At 39.1% G+C, this 24,066-nt stretch overlaps 1 protein-coding gene across 1 annotated transcript; it reads left to right on the plus strand.

Moving 5' to 3' along the window:
• Window positions 1-7,102: 7,102 nt before the first annotated feature.
• Window positions 7,103-23,376, plus strand: Has2 (hyaluronan synthase 2). Its single transcript, XM_059247605.1, has 3 exons — window positions 7,103-7,729; window positions 18,770-18,871; window positions 20,629-23,376. The coding sequence occupies exons 1-3, from the start codon at window positions 7,103-7,105 to the stop codon at window positions 21,556-21,558; spliced, it is 1,659 nt and encodes a 552-aa protein (XP_059103588.1). The 3' UTR covers window positions 21,559-23,376.
• The last annotated feature ends 690 nt before the right edge of the window (window positions 23,377-24,066 follow it).

Consider the following 24,066-nt stretch of genomic DNA (forward strand, 5'->3'; position numbering starts at 1 on the left):
TCTGGTTTCTAACAGATAAGAGAAGAAAATGACACAGTAAACAGCAAGGTGAAGGAGGATTGAACTCTGTAACTCAGCATCTGCTGGCCCAGACTTTGTTGCACTTTAGAATCTTGTGATACTGTAGTTGCAACTTATATCAAGGAACTCTGAATACTGTCCCAACAACACACCAGTTGATTTTATATGTCTTTAGGTCAATCGGATACATATTAACATTTGGGAATCACTGAATTTTAACCTTTCATTCACTATCATTTTTTTTTGTCCATGGCTAGCTGGCAGAACTATTATGTAAATATCTTTTATTATGGAGAAGCAAGTTTCCATTATCCTTGCTGATGTCATCTCTCTGCACCAATACTCCCAGTTCTAAAGATTGTACACAGCATATAAAACCTATAGGGGAAAAAATGAAGCACTTACAAAATATTTAATAAATTTATGGTAAAGAAATTTTATGTTCCAGTACTGGTCTATATATTGGTAGAGTCTGGAGCAGTGCTTTCAGTAAAGAAACATCCTTTACATGTCTCCTGTCATCTCTGTGTTCTTAATGTGATGACATGTTGATTGCAAGTTACAGTCTTCAATGGATTTGAAAATATAATGAGAAGAGGAAGCAGGTGTGGACTTTATAAATTATTATTCTCTATTTGCATTAAAATATTGGCTTGTATCAACAATGATGGTTAAAAGAATCATTTTTAAATACACACCATATTTCAAGCAAAGCATTTCATATATGCTTCGTTCCTCAAAACGGTGTTATTCACAAGTCCTTCAGAGACCAGGAAATGAAGTGCAAGGAGTGGATACCAAGAAGAATTTTCTGTCTATTCTCATCAGGTAAATATGGTGAAGACCACAGAAATGGAGGGTTTAGTGTAACCCAAGTTTATCCGTGATACTAATGGCAGGAGTACTAAAGTTCACGAGTCTTAATGCTCGCTCTCAAAATTTGAAGTTCCATTACATCAATTGAATTGTCACATAGCTTCTTCACAGAACCTTCAAAAGTTTATGTAAAGTCAGATAGCTGGTATAGGGCAAAGCTTGGATTGAATCAAATTGCTCTAACCCCTAATTCTTCTGTACTGTTCATCAGGCCATAATTCATTAATTATTAACTAACAAGTAGCAGCGGCTACAAGGAAGGCAAATGAAGGTAATTAGGTCATTATGGGTAGGAAAATAGCATTACAAAGATTTAATTGATAGCTATTTCTTTTTAAAAGCTTCTCCTATCCGTCCACCTCATTATCTCCTTTGCAGCTCTACATGACAGCTCCACTGCAAAGCTTAAGAAACTGAAGTCAGATTATCTTATGTACCTTGTTCAAGGTTGCCCAAAGATTAAAACGAGGAGCTGTGATTATATCTCAACTCAATCTGTTGCTTTAGGCCAAATTCTATGGGGTGAATGACAAACTGAGATTTGAACATAAGTGTATCTGATTTCAAAACTTTTGCTAATCTAGTCAATGCCTCATAATCTCTCCAGTTGAAGAGACAACACAGATGCATGCATGCACACACACACACTCACAGACACTCATAGTCACAATCATAATCACAATTACAAGTCATTAGAGCCAAAATATAAAGCTGTGTGAGGATTAATGAACAGAACAGGACTTCAGGGGATAGCCTTTTAGTGCATGAAAGATAGTCTTCTTATCCCTCGTAGCCCAAATGTGACTCCCTTACTCATAAAGTTGCACAGATTGCAAGTCATAATTGCTCTGGATGCTCTCAGGGACCATGCATGTCTTCTGTCTTTATTATCTTTATTGCCCCAAAGTCTTCTAGAGCTGGTCTGGGACTCCTCACAGTCATTAAACTGTACACCCTGGAAGAGACCATCTGACCTACTACCTGCTGCTTTTCCCAGATACTCATGCAACAAATCTGAGTAAGCTTCAGTTCTCCAGAGCAAATATAGAAGGATGCTGTATGAAATCTATGGGAATTCAGTTCTCAACATGGCACTAAGGCATTTCCTCATGGTCAAGGGTGAGGAAAAGGCCCTGATGCTTACTGACCCAGGGTCCCATGTCGGGGAGATGAGCTACTCGTAAGGCTGTATGTCTCCTCACAGGTGGCAGTACTGAAAACAGTAGTCCTTTTCTTATGGCAAGACAGGATTTCTGCTGCTGGCGTTAAAATCACACTTGCTTAGATAGGCCACTAGCTTATTTGGAAGCAACACTATTCTTTATCTCTTTAAGCTGCGTGCACATGGAAAAGTACACAAGCCCAGGAGTTTTTGAATATTGCCTGGCCATATATCCGAACCAACCTGATTGTTCATTGTCTACACACCACAATGACAGGGATGCATCTTAAAGTTCTCCCCCAATCTTCCCTGTGCCATGAAGTTTTTAGCTAGAAACAAAAGACTTCTGTGTAATTTCTCATAAGGATTCAACATTTTCTCAGCAAATGCTATCTGGATTTAAGGCACTGTGTGGGTCCCACTCCTGATTTGTAACTTTGGGTGGGTAATTTCAATACTCAGTGTCTTGGTTTCTTTGTCATATACATGCATTATGATGTGTGATTAATAATACGTTTGCCACCTCAAGACATTAAGATGAAATAAGATCATATGACTTAAAAATAAAACAAAAGCCTTTCTTTTCTGCTTAAAGCCAAATAAACGACAAATAACTATTATCAGCCACTGCATAAGGGATAATGATGATGACAATTTTGATGAATGCATTCACTCAGCTGAGTGAATATTAACTGTAAATTAGGCAGTGTTTTATGTCATGCATACATTAGTGAAAACAACATATATATACATAAATATATGGATAGATAGATAGATGGAGACAGAAAGACAGACAGACAGATAGATGATAAATAAATAGATAGATAGATGTGTGTGTGTGTGTGTGTGTGTGAGAGAGAGAGAGAGAGAGAGAGAGAGAGAGAGAGAGAGAAGTACAGATGCATGAATGCATGGATAGAGATATGAGCTTATACTGTATTAGAGTAATCCATTCTCAATTTTGGGGGGAAGAAAAGAAGTTATTAAATAGTTGCTATCAAGTCCAAGCACAGTAGCAATCCAAAAGCCAATGGGCTAAAATCTGATCTACATTTGAAATATTTACAATATGTAAATTTCTAAATCATCTTTCTTAGGATCTAGGACTGAAATAGCCCAGTTTCTCTAACTCAAGAGAAAAGCCTCACAGACATATTCTTCTTTTAGTTGAAAAGTAGGTTTGTGTAACAGAGTGTTTGAATTAAGGATTGTCTGAGAAATTTTACACATATGGTACCCACATCTATGAAATTGCTCAGAGCAATTAAACAAACCACACATACACACACACACACACACACACACACACACACACACACACACCCATCCCTGTTTGTCACTCTCTGAGATCCATGCATCCACTCGGCAAAGCAGGCTTTACAGTGTGCCTTTTGCCCTTTGGCCCACTCTGAGATGCTCTACGTGTCTCACCCGACAGTACTGAGCTGAGGCAGGAATACAAAGGTTCAATTCTAACCACATTATTGCAGTTTGTTAGCAACTTTCCCAGGCTTCAAAAGGACATTCTGTAGACGCCTATGATGTCAGAGGGTGTTCCCACCTCAGCTGTGGCCAGCAGATGCTCTGTGACTGCTCTCTACATCCATGTGTGCTGATAAAAGCAAGGAAAATGTGAATAAGGGAAGAACGGCAGGCTGTTCTTTTGCTAGTGATGGTGATTTTTTTAAACGCAAGCTGAACACACACGTAAGCTTCTCCCTGGCAAATGCTTTGGTCCCCTTGAAATTTTTCACTCTTGTGAGAATGACTCATGTCTTGGAAATGACAAGTTCCAAGTCTGGTATTGCAGCACCTTTAGGCATCGGTTAACGTGGGCTCTGGGAGTGCTCAGCATCCTGTCGGCTCTGTTAATTAACAAGGGATGCAGTCCTTGCTCACTACTCACTGAAGACTCTGCAGCTCACTCTTTCTCCAGCAGACTCAACTTGCCATTTGTGTTAAGGTTGCTGTCATCAGACTCTGATACCGCACACCAGGGTGTCCTGTATATCTGCTAAATGTGTAACTCACATCTCTATTTTGTTTTGAATATTTTTCGGCTTCCTAGCCAACTGACCCTTCAAAGGAGGCAGTGATTCTGGCTTTTAGACACGCTTTCTACTCTGTTTTGCTTTGCTCCTCAGCACAGTGTTTTGAAGAGTCTGATGAGCATGATCATTTCCATTTAACAGAAGGAAATGGTGTCTACAAGGTAGAAAGATAGCCAGCATCTTGGTCTCTGACCTACGTTACGTTATCTTGGTCATATTAATTAGGGTTAATGAGATCCAAAAATGTATAATGGTCAATTTAAACAAAACAAAATCCTGTAAGTTAGTTATTGCTGACATGAGTCCACGCAGCTGCCTTGATAGATGAATGACTGCATTCTACATTTAATGCAATGAATGACCAACCTCTATTTTTATCTTGGGATGATATATACCCCCAGAACCTTGCTGGTATATATTCAGACCAGAAGAAGATTTTAAAAAAAGATTGGTGGGAGATGATGTTTTTTTTAAAAAAATCTTTCTTTCTTCTATTAGAAGAAGCATCTTAAATTTCCACAGGCCACAATATTGTAGCTCCATCATACTGTCTGTGGACAAGGAAAGACAACATTTTTGGTAGATAGACTCATCAAAATTTCTGAGAAGTCCAGTGCATACCAAGTCAAGCGTGATTAGATGCAATAAAATGTGAAGGTAGCTGCACAGTTGTTAATAACCAAGATATTTCTACTTCCTAAGGGATATTCATCCTTACAGTTTCATAAGGATTAGGAGACTATAAGTAACATACAAAGGAAAAAGTTTTGTGGAGATAATTGGACTCTCAAATTTTTCATTTGAAATAAATTCATTCCGTTTCAAACGTTAGTTGGACTACAACATTGTTATATATTAATGATACACAAATATAACCCATTCCCAAAGTGGGTGTGGAAATGTGAACAAAGGAACACTGCATTTTTAACAATTATTCATCTTATGGTAGTTCATTCCTAGAAGGGGGAGCTTAAAATAAAATAAACAGGGTTTATGGAGCAAAATTCCAATGCTTAATATCAGAAATGATTTAGGAAACACAGAAAAAAATGGCTCTCTGCTGTGGATGTCGCTCTGTATAAATAAACACTGATTGGCCGGTAGCCAGACAGGAAGTATAGGCAGGACTAACAAAGAGGGGAACTGAGGGAACAGGAAGGCAGAGGGGGGACGGCTGGAGCCGCCGCCAGGACAAGGAAGATGTAAGGTACCAATAAGCCACGAGCCATGTGGCAAAGTATACATTAATAGAAATGGACTAAATATAAGAGTAAGAGCTAGACAATGATAGGCCTGAGCTAATGGCCAAACAGTTTAAATAATGTAAGAGTCTGTGTGTTTATTTTATAAGTGGGCTCTGGGACTGGTGGGACTTGGCGGGAGCTGGAGAGAAAATCTCCAGCTACAGCTCTCTACTCCTTAAATTATTTAAAACCTTGTTTAGGCAGAGGTGCTCAGATTCTTAAGGTTCACTGTCCAGGTGACTTGGAAAATTCCAGGCCAATGATAGACCTTGTCTCAAAAAGAAAAAAGTGTGATGGAAAGTGGACCGCATTGGAGGCATGACCCTGGAAGTTGTCATCTGGTTTCCACATGCATGCACACACAGATGCATATGTGCTTGTGCATACAGAAATATGCACACACACATATATCCCCCACCACATAACCTTATTTAAGATACATCCAGAATTGAGGGGTGAATTGAAAGCTGAGATAGGCTTAAGGTCTGATCTGTTGGATCTTTTGACAGGATGGACTTTTAGTTGTTGGAATCCAGCGGGATGTTTTTCCTTACTCAATGTAGCCATTATTCTAATAATATGCATTTTGTTCTATGATGATGCTGTTCTTTTCTTGACCTTCAGGCCTGTACCACCTGACACTGGTGGGTGGAAGAGGCAGACATCTGAATACAGGAGCTTGGAAAGATCTTTATACAGGACATCTAGGGGTAACAGACTTTAACATCAAAGGGGGATTTGTAAAATGTGAGCATTTGAACAGGTCTTAAACAACAAACATATGCACAAACAAATACACTGAGATCCAGGGAAGTGAGATGATGCTTGCCAGATCACAGCACTAACTGATAAGCTAGTCCCAGAACCCAGTCTTCCTAATCTCTAACTTTATCCAGCTTCATGGAGATGTAAGCCTAGGGATGTGTGTTAGAGACGAGATGAAGTCATACTTTCATGGGAAGGTCAGCAGAATCTTCTGTGGATTTCTTACTCATCAGTAATTATGAACTGAAGAAAGTATTGAGCAGGCAAAAATATTGCTTTAGGAAATTTATTTTGATGCCTAGCTGTGGCTACATACAAAGGGAGCTAGCTGCCTTAAACATCAGACCTAAGACACTGAAAACAATGCATCCAGGTATGTATTCAATGCAATGTGACATATACTAGCACTACCCACTCACTTGATTCTTGAAACAGTCCTGTGAGTTATGCTATCTGGGCATCCTGACTTGAAGATGAGCTCTGGTGTCAACATAACAAGTTAAGTGAGAAACTCAGTGTTGTAATTTCTGAATGTTGTGGGGGGGGAGGGGCATACCAAGTCCCATTCCTAGCTAAGGAGGCATTGGCTGCTGGAGAACGAAGACTCAATTTTCATCAGTAATGCAGCTTCTGATTGGTTGTCATGCTCAGCATATGGCTCTAATGGCGCTATATCTATGCACGGGTTGGCAGCACTAAGTAGACTAAGCAGATTAAAAAAAAAAAGAGTGCATGAATTTGGGAGAGTGGCATGGTGGTGGCAGTATGAGAAGAACTGGAAAGGATGGAGTAGACGGTAGTATTGATCAAATCTATTGAATACAAGTTTCAAATTATCAAACAATAAATATAAAATGAATAAAAATAAGAGGGGGGGATCCCTGAATGCTCCTTGTACAGTGCTCACTGATGCCCATAGTACCTGTATATGATAAGCCTGGGACAAGATTGGTTAACAACAAATGTCTCTGATTACATTACAGATGCATTGTGAGAGGTTTCTATGTGTCCTGCGAATAATTGGAACTACACTTTTTGGAGTCTCTCTCCTCCTCGGAATCACAGCTGCTTATATTGTTGGCTACCAGTTTATCCAAACGGATAATTACTATTTTTCCTTTGGACTCTATGGTGCATTTTTAGCATCACACCTCATCATCCAAAGCCTCTTTGCCTTTTTGGAACACCGGAAAATGAAAAAGTCCCTTGAAACCCCCATTAAATTGAACAAAACTGTAGCTCTTTGCATTGCTGCATATCAAGAAGATCCTGACTACTTACGGAAATGTTTGCAATCTGTGAAAAGGCTGACCTACCCTGGGATTAAAGTCGTGATGGTCATAGATGGGAACTCAGATGATGACCTTTACATGATGGACATCTTCAGTGAAGTCATGGGCAGGGACAAATCAGCCACCTACATCTGGAAGAACAACTTCCATGAAAAGGGACCTGGTGAGACAGAAGAGTCCCATAAAGAAAGTTCACAACACGTAACACAATTGGTCTTGTCTAACAAAAGCATTTGCATCATGCAAAAATGGGGCGGGAAGCGAGAAGTCATGTACACAGCCTTCAGAGCACTAGGACGAAGTGTGGATTATGTACAGGTAGGTCTGAAAATGCCTGCCAGGGCAAACATACGTTGAAATAAAGCAGCTTTTGTATCTCCCCAGCCCTATGCTATAGCCCATCCTCGTCCCTTCTGAACACAGGGCTCCTTTCAGTCCATTGGAAAACAGCATGACTGTTGAAAGCACATTTTGAAAGACAGAAAAAAAAAACATTCTTGTAAAACTGTTAAAAGCATCTATGAAAGTGCTTCCTTGTCTGTGCCATTGGTTAGAAATTGGGATTATTTGGACAGGAGACCTCTCCTTTCGTCCTTTCTCTTTTCCTTCGTTCTTCTCTGTCCCTCTGGATTCTGCCAAGTCAAACCCAACATCCTTGTCCTCACTGTTTAAACACACACACACACACACACACACACACACACACACACACACACACACACACCAACAGCAGCAGCAGCAGCAGCAGCTCTGTAAGAAAATAACCTCTGCCTGAGTGGAAAGCTTTTCTTGAGAAAAGCTGCAGGGCTGAAAGGAAGACTAGAAAACGATTGGTGTGCAGACTCGGGAAAAGGGGAGTGGTGAAAATGGCTTTGATTTTAAAAAGAGCAAAGATTGTAAAATTGAGAGGGAGAAAGAAAAAAGGGAAAGGAGGGGCAAACCATTGGAGAGGGAGCAAAACCAATGTACTGTTTATTTCACTCCCCAAGCAGCATTACCTCACTGCAACTTGACCTTTGAGAGAGTTGGGGATGATGTGTACTTGCTGGAAAATGAGGCAGGCTGTGTCTCCTTAATTCCCTTCTAGCTCCCTGCAAGGCTTCCCCTCCCTCGGCTCACACTGGATATGCGGCATTTTTCTCGTTTTCATTTGCTTTCAGCTTCTTTAGTTGATTTTGACCATGATGAAACCAAGAAAAGAGGAGTAAGTCTGGTGTAAGAAAGCCATTGCAGCCCTTTGTCCATCCTCACGGAAGGGAAATCCTGCTTTTAGAAGTGGGATCCCATTGCTTAAGGGTCTTTATCGACACATGTCATACTCCCAGGTCCAATAATGAGATGATACCGAGTAATGATCTTACAGTCATTGCCTGAGTATCTAATCACAATGGTTGTTAGCTGTTGACTGAGAAATTTCACCTCCTTGAGCCTCAGTTTACCAGATCGAGTAAACCAATCTTAAAATGCACTTTAAAATAATTAGATCAATCAACACATCTCTAGGGCTTAGCAAAAGTTACATGATTATTGCCCATATAACTAGAGATCTTACCATAAATAGGTTGTTTATTATCCCTCCAATTTATACTAAAATATATAGTATGCACAATCTGTTGTTGTCATGGGGTTAACTTCAGACAGTGTGGGAAGAGTAGGAGGTATTTCACTGGTTTCCACTTGCGTATTAATATAATTTCTGTGGAGTCAGCATAGGTCTTCTCTTGTTTGTCTCCTAATTTCTCAGCGGTACAACTTTTGCTTATTAAGGCAGATTCAGTTATTTCTGGACGTTTGATGTTTACACGCTATACCTTTGGATCTAGATAGGAAGATGATAGGATGTTTCCCAAAGAAACAGATAACTTAGAACACACACACAAAAAAAAAACAAAGCTTTTTGTCTTAAATAAGAAAACATCTGTTTTGATATTTTGCTTTTAATTCTAGTTACACTCGTCAGTTCCAAGGAAGACATTACTGTGTTAATTCTTTCTTTTCCTTAACCTACTCCTCCCAAACCCCCTTCTCCCATCATTCTTGTTTTGAGCTTTGTTTGTTTCCTTGACAACTGTGCTCTGTGCTTGTCCAGGAAAAAGCAATAAGGAATATGAAAGGCTAGAGTAGGCTTTCTGTCCGAGTCTTCCTCCAGCCTAAACTTTCTAAAAGACTGACCCCAGCAACTCCTGGCATCTAGGCTCCGAGGCCTTCTGAGACTCTCTTGCAGTTGCAAATGCACAAATAGGAGTAAAGATCATTTAATATCCCAAAGCTGGCCCTTCCTTCCCATGCCATCCCCCAACAAACCTCCTGAAAGATAACCTTGCTTGATTACAAAATGGCAGCTACTTAAGGTTCAAACTAAACCCTGAATGCTCTAATTTTCTCTTGTGGCTGATCGAAAGTGTGGAAATTGTGAAGTAGAGGCCACATTAAGACAAAAAGGAGAGAAGTGTGAAGACAGTGGTGACAAAGCCTGGCTGGGGATTGAACTTGATGGGTAAGTGTCTTAAGGAGAGTAGGACGCAATGCCCCATGGGTATGACACAGGGAATGGAAGTCTAAGGAAGAAGCTGTGACCATCTGTGTACTTGCTAGAGAATACTGACTCACCATGGAGAGGTGTGGCCAAGACATTTGGTTTCTAATCACAGCTGGTCTTCAGTGCTCCTCAGTACTCTGTGCACTTGATTTTTGGGTTTCTGGCTTATTGTTCTCATGACCTATTATTTCATATCTTCACCATGCTCCCAGTTCCCAATCCAAACTCCTCCCGGCATAACTGCTAACAGATGATCTCACCTCCCACAAAGGAGAAACCCAACAATACTAAATGTTCTTAAAGCTATCCTTACCCTCTGCTGTGTTTCCTATTTCAATAGCACCCAAGCCAACTTGACTTTCTGTGTGAGTGCTATCTTTTATAGATAATCTCAGGGGACTCTACAGTTCCTCTGGACTGATCAGGAATAAGGCCTCAGAAATTGTGGACTCTCCCTTTGTCTGTCTTCTGGGCTGACTATTGTCTTCACTTGCAGCCTTTCAAGCTAGAATACTGAGGAAGTCCTAGTCAGGGAAAGGTAGTGTAGTAGCAGTTTACCTGCGATGGTGGTGATTGTTCTCAGAGATAGAGCAAGTAGAAAAACAGAAGAAGAACTTAAAGCAAGGAAACACAACGAAAGGAAAGTCACCCTTATGAGTGGGGGAGGAAGAGAGAGGAAGAGGAAAGTTTAGACATTGGAATGGATGTATTGTGTAATGAAACCAGTTTCCAAGAAGGGGCTACTCTGACCTAATTGCCTATACCTCGCCAAAGGGGAAAGTCTTGTTCACCTCCTCAAAAGCAAGCTCACGTTGGTTATCTCAATTATTAAGGCAGTGCACATTTATAATAGTATATTTTATGTATTTAAAAATCACAATGCACAAAAGTAAATGGCCTGCAAGAAATCAGTCACTAGCGATAGATCAATGCTTTCTCTTTTTTTTTTTTTTGTTTTTGTTTTTTGTTTTTTGTTTTTTTGTTTTGTTTTTTTTTTGTTTTTTTTTTTGTTTTTGTTTTTCGAGACAGGGTTTCTCTGTGTAGCTTTGCGCCTTTCCTGGATCTCACTTGGTAGCCCAGGCTGGCCTCGAACTCACAGAGATCCGCCTGGCTCTGCCTCCCGAGTGCTGGGATTAAAGGCGTGCGCCACCACCGCCCGGCAGATCAATGCTTTCTAAATATATACCTTTGGTATTTTTTCCTGAATTTTCAAAAGTTTAAGATTATATTTAATTTTTCATTAAATTTTGACATAATGTTATCAGACTATAAAACATATTTTGATATCTACATTATATAATTGTTTATTCAAATCTCTTATCTTTGAACAGGCATAATCTATATAACAAAGTGGCCATCAGACTATAAGACAGAGAAAAAGCCAAAATCCCCTGATGTGTACATTAAGGATTTCTCAGGCAGAAAGAATTCTATAAATATGAACATTTTCTTTTTTTTAATTTAAAATTTTTTTAATTCATTTTTATATACCAACCACAGATCCCCCTCTCTTCCCTCCTCCCATTCCTCCCACAGCCTCCCCTCCCTGGCCCAGCCCCCACCCACTCCTCCAAAAGGTTAAGGCCTCCCATGGGGAGTCAGCAAAGCTTGGTACATTCAATTGAGGCAAGACCAAGCCTCTCCCTGCTGCATCAAGGCTGAGCAAGGCATCCCACCATAGGTGATGGGCTCCAGAAAGCCAGTTCATGCACCAAGGATAGATCCCACTGATCCCACTGCCAGGGGCCCCTCAAACCGACCAAGCTATACAACTGTCTTCCATATGCAGAGGGCCTAGTCCAGTCCCATGCAAGTTCCACAGCTATTTTTCTAAAGTTTATGAGTTCCTTTGAGCTTGGTTCAGTTTTCTCTGTAGGTTTCCCCACCATGATCTTGACCCCCCCCTTGCTCATATGATCCTTCTTCCCTCTCTTCAACTGGACTCCCGGAGCTCAGGAGAATTACAAGTGGCAATTTTATCATTAATTTAACCTGACAGCATCATAGGTACACAGATTTCTTTTCTTTGTTTTGTTGTTTTGTTTTGATTTGAAACAGGGTTTCTCTGTGTTGCCTTGGCTGTCCTGGAACTCACTCTTTAGATGAGGCTGGCCTTGAACATATAGAGGTCTACCTGCCACTGCCTCTGGAGTGCTGGTATTAAAGGTGTGTGCCACTACCACACTGCCTGGCATACATGCACACACACACACACACACACACATATATATATTGGTATGATATGCCTCATGGAGAGGAGTTTTCTCCAGGATGTGTAACTGGTCATGAATTCAGTCTTAGTATTCAGTAATATTCATTTATTAAGAGACATTTAAACAGAAGCACAAGCACAACAAGGTTATATATTGCTCAGGTATATGCATATAAACAGTTCTCAAACAACTACCAATAAAAATGTTAACAAAGCCGGGCAGTGGTGGCGCACGCCTTTAATCCCAGCACTCGGGAGGCAGAGCCAGGCAGATCTCTGTGAGTTCGAGGCCAGCCTGGACTACCAAGTGAGTCCCAGGAAAGGCGCAAAGCTACACAGAGAAACCCTGTCTCAAAAAAACCAAAAAAAAAAAAAAAAAAAAAAATGTTAACAAAAATAATGGTTGAAAATGTAATCAGTGGCTCAGAGAAGCATAATCTTGGATTCCTGCTAGAAATATTTTTAATAACTACTGCTCCTGTTTTTATGAAAAATTATAGAACACAGATATCATAAATAACGATAACTGCTGCATGACATTTGTCTTTTTTTTTTTTTTGAGTCTGTGTAGAAAGTCCAAGAAACTGAAATATTCCCATGGCAGTGTTGAGAATATTATATTTGGAGATATAAGGTTGAGTGCACCTTGACAGAGGAATAGCGAGATCCAGTTCTCTTGTTAGTTTGTTGTGAACTTGGCCTCTGCTGAATCCATTATTGCTGGTAGAACTCATGATTGACAAGTCCTTTTCAGATCAAGGCTGAACTTAGTACCATTATTACTCCTCCCACCTGTTGATGCTGAAAGCAAAATACTGAAGATCTACTAGTGTGAGGTAAAAGACAAAGGACAAATTGTATCAGAATGTTCTCTCCATGTATCTGTTACTGTCTTGGTTCTCATTTTCACTTTGTTTCTTGAGGCAAAAGACATGATTAATTAAGTTTAACAGTTATAATATACATACCTCTTAAAGCATCACATAGTACCCCCATAAAGATGTGCAATTTTTGTTTTTTCAGAATTGTTTAATTTATTCTTTGGCCTCCATCCCCCAATGCCCCTTACCTCCTACCAAGTAAAAAGCCTATGCACAGCTAGTGCCTGTAACTTCAGGTGGGGCAGAGAGAAGTAAATCCCTGAAACTCATGGGACAGTCAGTCTAGCTTAATCCATGAGCTTTAGGGTCGGCGAGAGAACATGTCTCCAAAAATAAAGGTGGACATCTATGAAGAAAGATATAGTCATAGTCCTCAGGCCTCCACATCTAAGCACACACATATTCACATGCACACCCACACACATGTACAATCCTGCACTAATAAGTACATACAACACACATACACCACATAACACACCAACACAAATCAAAACATAAGGAAGGGAATAAGAGCTGGGCCTGGTGACACACATCTATAATAGCACAGGGAAGGTTGAAGGAGGATCACAAACATGAGGCCAGCCTGGGGTGTAGGGTGAGCTCTTGTCTTGAAATAAACAAAAACACATGAAGGGAATGTGGAAAGCTCAGTACAGGGCCCTTAATTTAGGATTGTGTTAAAGGACTCTACTTTGGAGAAGAGAGCAAATTGACAAGTAGAAGTGATTTGGTTTGTATCCCAACCAAGTCATGAATTAATTACTGTCAAATACATACCACTCTTTACATTTTATATGTCTTTCCACCAAACCATAACTCAATCTAAGACTTTTTTTCAACATTGCTTTAGATCACTTGGGTCATCTAAATCTGTCAGGTCTTAGTGAAACTCTGGTTCCCTCTGCTTCAGGGGTGGGTCATAGTTTAGTTAAACTAACTTCACTAAGAGCTCTTTCTTGGAACTAGAAACAAGAGTTTATATCTTTTGTTTGTTTGTTTGTTTAATATGCTTCTTCATGTATATCATTTCTATTCATTATTTACTATGTATTATCCATTAGTAAATGTTTTATATATATTATCTTATCATGAAACTATTCTGACAAGATTTGATAAGAACAATAATAATCTATCTGTTTGTCTTGAGGGATAGAGGCTTAGAGAAATGAGCTGAGAGATTCAAGTTAAGAACCTGGTCCAAGTTGATGTAAGTGGCAGATTGTAGATTGGGAATGGTTTTATTTTCATTCTAAAATCTCACATGGTGCTTTTGTTTTATTCCCTGCTCCCTCTCTGTCTCTCTTTGTCTTTCTTCCTTTCCTTTTGCTTTGGTTCTGAAGACAAAACCCAGGGCCTAATGCTTTCTAGGTGAGTGTTCTACCACTAAATTAAATATCAACTTCCTTCCCCATTCCCTTTTCTTCCCTTTAAGTTCTCAATGTTTGCAGTGGTGCATCCTTAGAGGAGTTTAGGGAGAGTGGGACCATCTTCTGTTTCCTAAGTGGTAACTATTTGTGAGGGGTTTGTGTTGTTGTTGTTTCTGTTTATTTGTTATTGCTTTTTCTTTTTTCTTTCTCACTCTTGCCCTCTTTTGTTTTAGAGACATTCCTTGGGATAGAGGACCAGAATTTCCATTTACTTTATAATTAAGTTGTAGCCGGAACCAAAACCAAATTTCACACACTCTAGAAATAGTCACATTGTCTCAAGGTTAAAATGAAGGGCCAAGGTTAAGATGGAAAGTCAAGGTTAAGATGGAAAAGTCGAGGTTAAGATAAAGGATCAAGATCAAGAAAGAGTTGAACTGGGAAAGGAAACATCATAAGAGGTCTTGATTTCTTTTCAACTTGTTTCCTCATAGAAGTCAACCACAGCAATTTCAGATTTCCTCTTGCTGTGCTGGCTTTACATTGCTTGTTAAGATGGAATATGAACTACAGAGGTGATCCATTAGTGAAACTGAAAGGAAAGACATTTTCCAAAAGTTTGAGGGAAACGTACAGCCTTTGCCTTTTGGACTTGGGTCTTAGGATATGAAAGGTGATGGGGGAGAAGTGCTCTTGAGAGGAGCTCCAGTTAGGTTGCTGTGAGGTTCCTAACTGTTGTAGATGGTTCCAGGTGAACTATAATCTGTTTCCATAAGAGATAGTCTACATGTAATCAAGTCTTGTGTCTCTTTTAGTGCTTCTCTCAATTGAGCACTCTCCGTAGGGCAAAGATCTTTGAGGTTTGGGTTCCTTAAGAAGTAAATCATTTAAGGATTACTTACTACTTTGTACTAATGGCATACAGTGCTTTGTAACACACTCAGTATTTATGCATTCATGGTTTCACTAATGCACCCTGATTGTGATAAGTTCAAAGCCATGTACTGGTAAGAGACAAGACTCAAGAATTTAGGTTTCTTGATTCTGTGAACATTTGTTCTTAAGGTAGGCAGTCTTGACTACAGAAAATCTATACACTAGTTAACAGTCTCTGCTATATGAGTCACCACTCTTTGTACCGTATGGAGAAGAAGGGAACCTTTGAAAAGCCTGCATAATTAAAACTGGGATTTAAAACATTTAATCTCAGTGTTGCTGCTACGTTTTTGAAAGCAGAGCCTTTTCCTTCAGCCAATTACTTTAAACCCAAGGTTGGCACACTTTGCTTGTAAAACCCTGGAGAGTAAATATTATGCTTTGCAACTGTTTGACTTTGTTGTAGTGTGAACACAGTGCAAGATAACAGGTACGTGAACAAGCTTGGCTGGATGCCATGGACAGTGAAATTTGAATTTCATATAATCTACATACGTGACAAAATATCCTCATTTTGTTTCTTTTCAAATTCAAACACAGAAATCATCGTAACCCCTAGGCAATATCCAAATAGGTGGCAGGGTGGTCTTTACCTAAAGCCCCTTGTTTGCCAATCCCTGCTTAATATAAGGAAAGATATAGAAGACGTGGTTACCTCTTGGCTAAAATGATGGGAGTGAGAAATAGAAAGAAGAGGACTGGTCTTTCTATGGTTTTCCCAACAGTGGGCTGGACATTGGACTATTTTTTTCCTTACTTTATTCAGAAGTTGTTATTTTTCTTCATTTCTGTTATTTGCTACTGAGAAATCTTATAGCTAATTATTGTGTGCTTCAGCTATTCACAATCATACCCTAATATGGACAAAGACTTTTGATCTATGCCCTGTCTCCTATGTGCAAATCACACCCCACAGCTTTTCTTGACGTGCAATTCAGTTATTCATGAACTAATGCATGTCTGTCCTAGGTTCTAACCCTGAACTGAGCAGCCAACATTCATTTTGTACATGCTATTAACTAGTGAGGATAAAACTAGGAACAATGTCCTATTAAATGAGTTTTAAGGACTAAAGTTGTGTTCTTCACATCTTATTAGGTAAAAGTTCTTGTGCCCCCGAGTGCACATGCTTTTTCCAACTTGTAAAGACAGGGTTTCTAGTTGGCATTCAGTCACTAAACAGCATCCAGAAACTGAAATTCTTTAAAGCTCTTAAATCCTATGATAACAAACCCCTTCCCGGGAGATTTCTGAGAACTTTTCCTCCCGATATAGCTAAGCTCACCATACTAATAGCCTCTCTCAGAGACTGCCTGGAGTTTCTTTTGCAAAACGGGAGGGGCCAATTTAAATATGAACTTCAGAGATTTAGTTCAAGTTTAGTCCATTCAAAGTGGCAGTTCCTCTTGCTCAGAAGCAGGCGGGGTTATATGAATGTTACTTCTGGATTGCTCCCTTCCTGTTGTTTTAAGCTTATTTTAGCCTTTGGTTTGCCATTCCTGACTTAAGTCAATAGAGGTAGATGTATCCTTAACTTTAGATGCTGGAGTCTCAAGCAGGGCTGGACTTGTGCCTTTACCTCTCTCTCCCCTTAGTGCAGGCCTCCTGCCCAGCATGTAGGCTTATGTAAACTTGTAATAAACAAGTCTTGGAAGAGACAAAGTCACTTTTTGATTGACTTTGTGTAGTTTACTCCGGCTTGGAACGCTTGGACTTAAAACAGAGTGTTAGTGAAGTCTTGTGTTCTCGAATGAAAAACTGAAGACTTCCCTCTGCCTATTTTGTCCTCCTCAAAATAAATGACTATAGTGATCCTAAAGGTAATTTTCAAAAATCAATAAGGCAGAACAGACAACCCCAACAAGAACAATGGACAGACATTTTTTTTCATTTGTAAAGGAGTGCTTCTACTTAGTAAAACAACAAAAATTTTAAACCTATAAGTTAAACTCAAATTTACTATGACAATTAAAATCAGAAGTGATAAGATTGCTTCTTCTAATTGTATGTGCATACATTATTTAAAATCCATAAATTCCAATACTGCGTTTAAATAACTGTTTCCAGCAATCTTCACTAGCAAGGAATCTTTTCAGAAAAATAGCCGTTAACAAAGTTGAAAGAGATAGGTTTTTAAAATGTTGGGATTCCTTAGATAATAAGGTGAGTGGTTCATACTACATTTAATAAATGTAGTTAGCTCCTAAGGCTCCATGCTTCAATAATTAATTTATTTTCTTCAAATTATTTTTAAGAAAATTCAGGGCTTGGTTAAAATTGGCCATTTTGATTATAAATGCAGTTATGTGTTGGTTGATAATGGTTATATACTCTGAAAATGCATTTTAGATGACTTTTGTACTTGGGCAAACATCGTAGAGTATGCTTATGTACACTAAAATGGCCTCAAAACCACTAGATGGTATAATCTGACGAGGCCACCAACAAACAGGTCACCCATCTTTGACCACAATATCATTGTGTTCCCTATGACTGTAAATAAGATAAATCTTGAGTTCGTACTATGAGGATAGCCAGGACTGATGTCATAAAACAGAATTCAAGAGAAGTGGGCAACACCTTAGGGGAAGAAGGATTTATTTTGCCTCAGGATTCAAAGGAATACATATCCATCATGGCTGGGAAGTCATGGCTGTGGGTGACTCTGTGATCATGGGAGCTGGCTGCAGCTCCTGGCTCATCTCTTTGTGGATCAGGAAGCAGAGAGGGCAGAGATCAGTCTAAAATTTGCAAACCCCATCTCCCAGGATTCCAGCGAAGCTCCATCTCCTAAAGGTTCCATAAACTTCCAAACCAGTACCACTCACTAGAGACTAAGTTCACACAGACAAAATCATAGGTGACATTTCACATAAAAGCCACAACAGCCTGTCCAGTGGTTCATCACAAAGCAACTCTGGTCAAATTACATTTGTTAGGGCTTTACGTCACTTAATGGAAAAGAGTACTATGTCCTATTAATGAGTGTCGTGGCTCTCTTATCTGAGATGATTTCTGCTGCTGTAACAAAATACCTAAGACTGGATCATTTATAATGAAGCTTATTTGGCTCACAGTTCTAGAGACTGGAAAGCTCATGGGCACCTGATAGAGGCTTGCATGTATAGCATGATGAAGAAGCAGAAAGCCAATTACAGACTGTGTGAAAGGACAACTGAGATTAACCAGCAAACTGGGACAGGCTGATTATCCACACTCAACTATTGTTTAAGTTAGCCTGTCTAGCAGTGTATTGCGCTTGATGGAAACCTGTCTATATTGGGCATGATATACAGACTCCTCTGTCACACTTTCTGACAGAAGTTTGGGACAATAAGGCTAAGAGTGCAGTCCATAAGCTCCACTGTGATTGAGGTCCGGTCGTGTTTCTCTTTAAATCATTCCCTGCTTTCTCCTTGGCAGGTGTGTGACTCAGACACCATGCTTGATCCTGCCTCATCTGTGGAGATGGTGAAAGTTTTAGAAGAAGACCCTATGGTTGGAGGTGTTGGGGGAGATGTCCAGGTACATGTGGTTTCATTGCTTTTGTATGAGATAGTTTTAATAACACTCATGTATTGATTCATTCGATGTCTATGTGTTCAATGTTCCATGGTCTTGGTGCTGGAAACATGTGAGAACATGCATCAGAAAAACTTCAATCCTGGTTGTCTTATCTAACTTTAAATAATTTTGGATGTCTATGCTTAGCCCTGGTGTATAACATGTATTCGTAGTGACTGATAAGTTACATATAACACAAATGTATAAGTATGAATAACGATTTTCACCAAGCACCCTCAGATCACAACTTAATATTCAAAACCCTACTAAAATCTGATAATGTAGTCATTTAGTAACAGAAGCAGTGAAATGGAAGTATATTTAGAAATGGATGGTATATTGTATACCTCTGCGTTTAGAAATCTGGCCACTGTGGTAGGTTAAAATTACAGAATGAAAGATCTGAAGAAATGATTGAATTGTTAAGAGCATTTGCTGCTTTTACAGAGAACCTGGCTTCAGTGTCCAGCACTCACATGAAGGCTCACAACCATCCATAGCTCCAATTCCAAGAACTCTGTTGCCATTTTCTGGTCTCTGTGGGCACTGCATACATATAACGGACATGCATATAGACAGGAAAAGCACTCATACACATAAAATTTTAAAACATATAAATTGAAAAGCAAAGGCAAAAGAGAGAAATAGCAATTCAAATTTACACCAGTAAGAACAGACAAAGACAAAAATCAACAAGTGTCCCACCATGTATTAGTAATGGAGAAACAATTATTAATGACACAATATTGATGCATCTTGGACAGAAATATAAGTATATGAAAATATGGAAAAGGTTAAATCAGACTATCCCTTGAAAGTATGGTATTCAATTTTTAACAACAGAGGGGAAGTACAAAGAAAATGAACGTCAAAACAGGATTGGTTTTTGACCCATGTATGCATGCATGCTATAAAAGACAATAATGAGCCGGGCGGTGGTGGCGCACGCCTTTAATCCCAGCACTCGGGAGGCAGAGCCAGGCGGATCTCTGTGAGTTCGAGGCCAGCCTGGGCTACCAAGTGAGTCCCAGGAAAGACGCAAAGCTACACAGAGAAACCCTGTCTCGAAAAAAAAAAAAAAAAAAAAAAAAAAAAAAAAAGACAATAATGAGACATCATATTAGGAAGAACAAAGAAATTTATTTTAAAAAGGAGAGAAGTATACAAAATTCAGATAGAAATAATTATTTGGGGGAGTCTTTTATCCCAGGCATTACTAAATGGAGAAAGAAAATGAACAGATAAGGATTGGAAACTGGGAAGTTAACCAGAACAGAAGAATCCTAGAGTGACCCTGTTTCTTTCAGGAACCAGTGTGAACAGAACACCCATCACAACACACCTAGGACCTGAAAAATCTTCCAATCTTAGATGGTAATTTACAAAAGCACATCTGGGAAAATTTAAGGATTGATGATTGATGCTTAAAAATATAACTCAATATTAGTGCCCAACAGCACAAAAGAATATAGCAAGAAGAAGAGAATAATGAAGTAGGAAAAAATCCAGTAATATACAGACACGTACACCCAACCAACCAAGCTTATTTCATAATACAGAGCCTGAGAAGACAAGGAATGACAGAAAGAGAAGAGAAGCCAAAAATCAAGTCACAGAAGAACAGATCTCATGCCAGGCAGTGATCTCAGGACACTTTGGGGCTTGTTGGTATTATTAAGCTAAAGCTAACTTCTGTTTATTTATTTTTCTACTTGCAGATTTTAAACAAGTATGATTCCTGGATCTCCTTCCTCAGCAGTGTGAGATACTGGATGGCTTTTAATATAGAAAGGGCCTGCCAGTCTTATTTTGGATGTGTCCAGTGCATAAGCGGTCCTCTGGGAATGTACAGAAACTCCTTGCTGCATGAGTTTGTAGAAGACTGGTACAATCAGGAATTCATGGGCAACCAATGCAGTTTTGGTGATGATAGGCATCTCACCAACCGGGTGCTGAGTCTGGGCTATGCAACAAAATACACAGCTCGGTCCAAGTGCCTTACTGAAACACCTATAGAGTATCTCAGATGGCTGAACCAGCAGACCCGTTGGAGCAAGTCCTACTTCCGAGAATGGCTGTACAATGCCATGTGGTTTCACAAGCATCACTTGTGGATGACCTATGAAGCTGTTATCACTGGATTCTTTCCTTTCTTTCTCATTGCCACAGTCATCCAGCTCTTCTACAGGGGTAAAATCTGGAACATCCTCCTCTTCCTGTTAACTGTCCAGCTAGTGGGTCTCATAAAGTCATCTTTTGCCAGCTGCCTTAGAGGAAATATTGTCATGGTCTTCATGTCTCTCTATTCAGTGTTATACATGTCAAGCCTACTTCCTGCCAAGATGTTTGCGATTGCAACCATAAACAAAGCTGGGTGGGGCACATCTGGAAGGAAGACCATTGTCGTTAACTTCATAGGACTTATTCCTGTGTCCGTGTGGTTTACAATCCTTCTAGGTGGTGTGATTTTCACCATTTATAAGGAATCAAAAAAGCCATTTTCTGAATCCAAACAGACTGTTCTCATTGTGGGAACCTTGATCTATGCATGCTACTGGGTCATGCTCTTGACTCTGTATGTGGTTCTCATCAATAAGTGTGGCAGGCGGAAGAAGGGACAGCAGTACGACATGGTGCTTGATGTATGATCTCACTAGGGTGTTTGCAGTCACACATGGGGACAACACACACACACACACCTTAGCTCCTCCAGGGGTTGTACAGTATTGTGGCATCTCACCCTGCCACCACAGGAGACATATCACTGCTGCTGGGACTTGAACAAAGACGTGTGATGGGTTGATTTTTGATTCTGCCAAAGTGAATTGATACATCAGTAAGAAGAAACTCGGATTTAACCCGACATTTTGAGGAACGTGGGATGACTTCTTTGTTTATGCACTTTTCCCCTTACTGTGCATCCGCCTGACAGTGTTTGTTCTATATACCTCACTAGCCATGCTTTATGTGGGTGATTGTGGAAGAAAAGGATTCTGAAAACTCAAGGGAACATTCTTTCAACCTATACAACCTAACTTATGGACTTTTTTGATAGATGATTTTTTTCTTTCTTTTTTTAAGGAAAAAATGTTTGTCTTTAACGCTACCAAATCAAATGCCAAAGGAAAATTTAAAGGCCACTGGCTATGCTGTATTTTGATATAATTGTACTGTGTTTTTACATTTTGTATGCCAATTTTTAAAAACAAATTTCACATCATAGTCTATATTTTACTTTTCTGCCAAAATACACTTTTCTTTTCTTTTTTATAATAAAATAGGTTCTAAAAAATTCATACTATAAAAATTAACCTGCCCAAAATGTGAAACTTGGTTGACCGATGTTCATGAAAGAATAAAATGATTCTCTCTTTCTCTACCTTTTACAATTGAATAGTTTATTTCTGTGAAAAAAAATACGTAAACTTTCAATATTCTAACTTTTTATTTCTTCTAGAAAGGGCCAAGATACATTTCAATTTTTAGGTAAAAATACATTACTCACATGTGTACAAGAGCAAATCATTAAAGTTGAGGCCAAAGGGGTAGAAAAGTGCAATTTTTGAATGTGATTTTTTTTTTCAAAAGGGAATGCTAGTCTTTGAAAGAAAACACTGGGCACCTTGTACTGAATAAATATGAACATCAAAAATGGGTCATCTCTAGAGATGATGGCAGTATTTGTGTAGGCCTAGGAAAATGGAAAGCTGGTGAAAATTTATCTGTGTGATTGGGACAAATACAATGCAATTCATCAAAAGTTTTATTCTGTGGCCTGTATGTGGTAGACCTTAACATACACACATTAGGTGTGTTTCCCAGGTTTAGTGTCTGAGTTTGCCAATTCACACTGCATGTTGGTGATGTTTACTTGAGTGAATTTAAACTAATATAAAACAATTCAGAACTGGCACATTTATGTTCCAAGTGTCCTCTTTACTTCTCAGGAAGGGTATTTTCTGAATTGTACAGGTAATCTTTTCATCTCTTCCGTACTTGGCCTTCCTAAAAATGTCCACAAGCAGAAATGATGTTAAGATTTAATTAGCATTATTAAGAGTGGGTACATACAAAAAGTGATGAACCAGTTCTTCCGAACTTGACTAATTCAGTTATTCCAAGGCCTCAATTATTCAATTTGACTTTTCACACCATACATCTTGCCTTGTGGCTGGTGCTGTGTAGACCTGTGCCAAACATGCACTAACACAAGAATAGCTGGATAAAAGCATTGTGGTGAAGCAGATATAGAGTCAATGTGCTGTTTCCTTAGTATGCAGACTTCCGTGGTCCATCTTGACTAAGGGAAGCTGCACATTCTACCTTGTGAGTACGAAGAGGTTTGTTCAAGTTCTGAAAAACTCAGACTCTCACTGCATGCACAGCGAGTGGAAAACAAACACACCACGACAATAAATGAGACTAAAACTTGAGTTTGCCTTTTTAACTATTTATGTTCTAAGTTAAGCTTTGATAACGTTCAAATGTCAAATTTTCTCATTCTTATAAAAAGTTGAATTAATTGCCTTGTATTTATTTTAGCAATTATTCAATGTATTTCCATTATAGGATGTATAGTATAATTGATTTTTTTTGTAAATAAAATATTTTTGATAAGATTACCGTCTCTTTTTTCTAAGGGAAGTGAGGGGGGTTGTTTTCCTGAATGTAATGGTATAAGTCTAAAACTGAGGTGTGTAGAAAAGTATCATGGCTGGTCAAAGATAATATGTCAGCTAATGATTCATATACTCAGTAGACATCTTCCAATTCTATGTTGGAAATCCCTGGAGAGCCCATATCAACTAACATTATTTTTGTCTCTAAATTCTTCCTCTATGCTTCCTTTGTAGTTACCCAAAGTAGAGAGAATTTTTATTATATTAATTTGTCATAGCTGGAAACAAATCCCAGAAGTGAAGAAAAGCAATAAACAAATTTGTGTATCATTGCATTCCTCACACAAAATAACAAAAAGTAATTAAAATGGAATAACATGGGCAACAGTTCAATGGTTTATTAACATTATTTAGCAGTTAAATGGAACATTGTCAGCCACTCAACAGGCTATCAGAGAGTATATGAGAATGTTGGAGAATGTCACATTTGAAGTATTCATGACCATTTTGTACAGTAGCATCCCAATTTTGTAATGA

Source organism: Peromyscus eremicus, chromosome 20, assembly GCF_949786415.1.
Source record: "Peromyscus eremicus chromosome 20, PerEre_H2_v1, whole genome shotgun sequence".
NCBI lineage: Eukaryota > Metazoa > Chordata > Mammalia > Rodentia > Cricetidae > Peromyscus > Peromyscus eremicus.